This window comes from Chaetura pelagica, unplaced genomic scaffold, assembly GCF_000747805.2.
Source record: "Chaetura pelagica isolate M959 unplaced genomic scaffold, ChaPel_1.0 scaffold962, whole genome shotgun sequence".
In the NCBI taxonomy this organism is placed as follows: Eukaryota; Metazoa; Chordata; class Aves; order Apodiformes; family Apodidae; genus Chaetura; species Chaetura pelagica.
This window is the reverse complement of record NW_009952479.1, coordinates 789,232-792,600: the sequence shown is the minus strand read 5'-3', so window position 1 is coordinate 792,600 and position 3,369 is coordinate 789,232. Positions and strand designations below refer to the sequence as shown.

At 61.9% G+C, this 3,369-nt stretch overlaps 2 protein-coding genes across 2 annotated transcripts in view; one reads left to right on the top strand and one right to left on the bottom strand.

Moving 5' to 3' along the window:
- Window position 1: 1 nt before the first annotated feature.
- AFMID (arylformamidase) lies at window positions 2-1,823 on the top strand (the record flags this gene model as incomplete). Its single annotated transcript, XM_010008678.1, has 8 exons — window positions 2-39; window positions 197-282; window positions 358-430; window positions 719-816; window positions 1,011-1,089; window positions 1,192-1,327; window positions 1,507-1,611; window positions 1,794-1,823. Coding segments are annotated over 8 exons (645 nt in total), but the record flags the coding sequence as incomplete, so codon positions are not given.
- Window positions 1,824-2,557: 734 nt separating this feature from the next.
- LOC104398554 (probable low-specificity L-threonine aldolase 2) overlaps window positions 2,558-3,369 on the bottom strand; it is a 20,116-nt gene continuing 19,304 nt past the window's right edge. Inside the window, exons 3-4 of the mRNA XM_010008677.1 lie at window positions 3,256-3,358; window positions 2,558-2,898 (exon numbers count right to left, since the gene is read on the bottom strand). Of these exons, the coding sequence (XP_010006979.1) occupies window positions 2,558-2,898; window positions 3,256-3,358 (444 nt within the window). The remainder of the gene's footprint in view (window positions 2,899-3,255; window positions 3,359-3,369) is intronic.

Here is a 3,369-nt window from a genome sequence, read left to right as displayed (position 1 = left end):
CCTGGTCTATATTCACGGCGGATACTGGCAGTGCTTGAGGTGAGGTGGGCAGGGGGTGAGGGAATCGCGGGGAAAGGGAGGCCCCTGCCTGCTCTTCCTAGCTCCCCTCTCACCACACCCAGGCTGGTCCTGGGCACTCTGGGTCTGAGTGGCCCCCAGGCATCCCCCAGCCTGCCTACCTTCTCTTCTCCCACAGTAAAGATGAGTCGGGGTTCGCAGCCCCCCCACTGGTGTCGCGGGGTGTGGCAGTTGTGGCGGTGGGCTATGACATAGCCCCTGAAGGTAGGTGCTGCCCAGCAAAGGTGGTGGCCCCCTGTGCCAGCCTGCTGCCTTCCTGAATGTGCCCTCTCTGCCCAGGCCACATGGATGCCATGGTGCAGCAGGTGCGGCGCAGCCTGGCCTTCCTGGTGCAGAAGTACCCCAGCACCAGGTGGGCCCCGGCATCCCCACTGTGGTGGCCACTGTCAGATCAATGAGGCAAAATTCAGGGCATGGTTTGGTGCATGGGGGTGGCTGTGGCAGCAACAGGCCTGTGCAGTGAAAAAGGCTTTGTCACGGTCCAAGCATTGGGCAATGTCAGTGGCCACAGTCCCTTGTCACTGCGTCAGTCAACGGGCTGGGAAATGTCTCCAAGCTGTCGTGTTCAGGCTGTGGTGTGTGTGGCTGTGCACAGAGCAGCTGTCACTCCTGGCACTGGCTCATAGCTCCCCCTCTCTAGGGGCATTTACCTGTGTGGACACTCGGCGGGGGCCCACCTGGCAGCCATGGTGCTGTCCACAGACTGGACAGAGTACGGAGTGACACCGAACATCAAAGGTAGCGTCGCTGTGTCCCAGAGCACTGAAGGAGAACCAGTGCCTGCACCCAGGGCAAGGCCAGCTCGGCTGCCTGTATGGGGCTGGTGCAGGGCTCTGGGGTCCCAGACAAGCTGCCCCCAGGGGAAGTGCAAGAAGAGTTCCCAAGCACTGAGGTGTGAGGGGCCCCTCACCTGCCAGTGCCTCTGCCTGCAGGAGCTGTGCTGGTGAGCGGTGTGTACGACCTGGAGCCCATCCTGCGCACCTACGTCAACGACGCGCTGGGCATGACGTGGTGAGCCCGCACGCTGCGGGGATGGCGCCTGGGAGGGGGCATGGAGGGGACCCCCATTCCGAGCCAGGGGCTATGGCAGCCGTGCTGCACTGTCTCCTGCAGGGAGGTGGCCCAGAGGAACAGCCCCATGCTGTGTGTGGCCCCTGCAGCACCCGCAGCTGCTGCCTGCCAGGTGCTGGTGGCCGTGGCCCAGCATGACTCCCCGGAGTTCCGCCGGCAGTCGCAGGAGTATGGCCAGGTGAGCCCTGGCAGCACCTGCCTGGTGCCACAGGATGCTGTTCCTGCCCAAGTCGGTGCTGTACCGAGCAGCATCTACCACTGTTGGAGGCAGCTGTGGCCCAGGAGGACACTCATCCTGTGAAGCTGCTGTGCAGTCCAGGGCTGGGGTCCCTCCTGCCACCACTGCTCTCTCCGCAGGCCCTGCGTGCAGCTGGCTGGTCAGTCTCCCTGCTGGATATCGCTGGTGTGGATCACTTTGACATCATTGAGAAGCTGTCGGAGGAGAACTATATCCTCACCCAGGTAGGGAGAGATGCCATCCTCCCTTCGCTCTGAGCGTGTCTGAGACCAGCAGCATGGGAGGGCTGTGCTGAGGCGAGCTTCTGTGCACTGGAGCTTCTCCTGCACACTGGGACTGGCTGTCCTCCCCAGGGGTGGAGGAGCAGGGCCAGGCACAGCTCACAAGGCTTGGGTCCTCATCCCAGGTGATTCTGAACATAATTTCAAGAGCTTGATGGCAAGTTGGGAGCAAACCAAGGTGGGAACCACAGCCCTGCGTGCCAGCGCCAGGCTGCCTGGGCACACCCTGCCCTCCTCCAGCCAGGACAGCAGCTTATCGTGGATTCTTGCCTTTTTCCTGCCCATCTGGAGCGCAAGGCTGGCAGGCCTGCAGGCTGGTCTGGACAACAGGGTGATGATGTTTGTTCCCTCGGTTTCCTTTAAACTGCTTACTGCCAATACAAAATAAAATATCAGTAATGGCTGCCTGGGTGTATCTCTGCTTGTCAGGGCACTGGGGCTGTGCTAAGCTGCTTAGGAACACGCTAGACAAGGCTGCTACAGACACTCTCCTGTCCCAGCACAGAGCTCCAGTCCTGCACTGGGCCCTTCTGTGCCAGCATAGGGAAGTGTGGCCTTGAGACCAGCTCTTAGCACAGACAAAAACAGGTACTTGAGGCTGGGCAGGCAGAGAAGCCCCAAGAACTGTGGGAAGGCTGCAGGACTGGGGTAACCCCCTTTTGAGGTTGGGGGTGATGCACACTGGGGAGCTGCCTGGGGCAGGTACAAACTCCATTGCTGCTGTGCAGTGGCCCTGCTCCTATGGTTGTGAGATGCTTCCACCTCCTCAGGAGCACTTGTCTGTCAGTGAGGACCTCTTGAGCTGTGCTGGTGTCCCTCATACAGAGTCAGGGGAGGAGGATGCTTGGGAGAAAACACCCTGCACAGCCACAGCACTGCCAGAACATGTTTATTGGGGCCCCCCTACTCTTGGGGGAGTCGGGTGCAGGTCCAGGGCCAGCTGCTGCTGGCATTTCCTGGCCACAAACTCCAACTTGCTCTTTGCCAACTCAGCGTCGTGGGCCGAGACGTCGCGGTGCCAGACGGCACGCACGGTGTGTGCTGACCAGGGGAACACCAGGACGCTGACAGCCTGGCCAGTCTCAGCCATCTCCTCCTTGCTCACTACCTGCAGGTGCTCACAGAGCTCTGTGGGGGACAGCCAGCCCTCCCTGATGCTCACCATCACAATGTTGGTCTCCACCGCCGCCAGGTTGACAGAGCAGAGGGGCAAGTTCAGCTCCTGGATGCCTGGTGGAGGCAGGGGCAGTCGGCTGGAGCCCGATGGCCAGCTCCCAGAAGCAGAGGCTGCCCATGCCCTACCAAGTCCTGGCTGAAGGAAGGTTCCCTTGCCCTCCCCCCAGGGACAGGCACAGCATTGTTGTGGCACCCTAGCTAGGCAGGGACCCTAGCAGCATCCTTGCCCTGCTTCCTGGGGAAGGTGCTGGTGCTGCCATTACTCTGGCAGTGCTGAGTGGTGCTGGATGTGGTGAGCCCAGCCGGGGCAGTGGGATGAGGCTGGGCCCACGCTGAGCTGTGGGACAGGGCAGGACCCACCTGGCAGCCTGTGCAGTCAAGAGTGCTGTCAGGCCCAGTGTGCTGAGGGGCCTCTGATGCCTTTGGCAAAGCGTCGGGCATTGCTGTGGTCTCTGCGCAGCGTCACCTCCGCGGGCTGCAGCCCGAGGTGGGCAGCGGCCGCCCGCACCCCAGCCTGCCGCATGC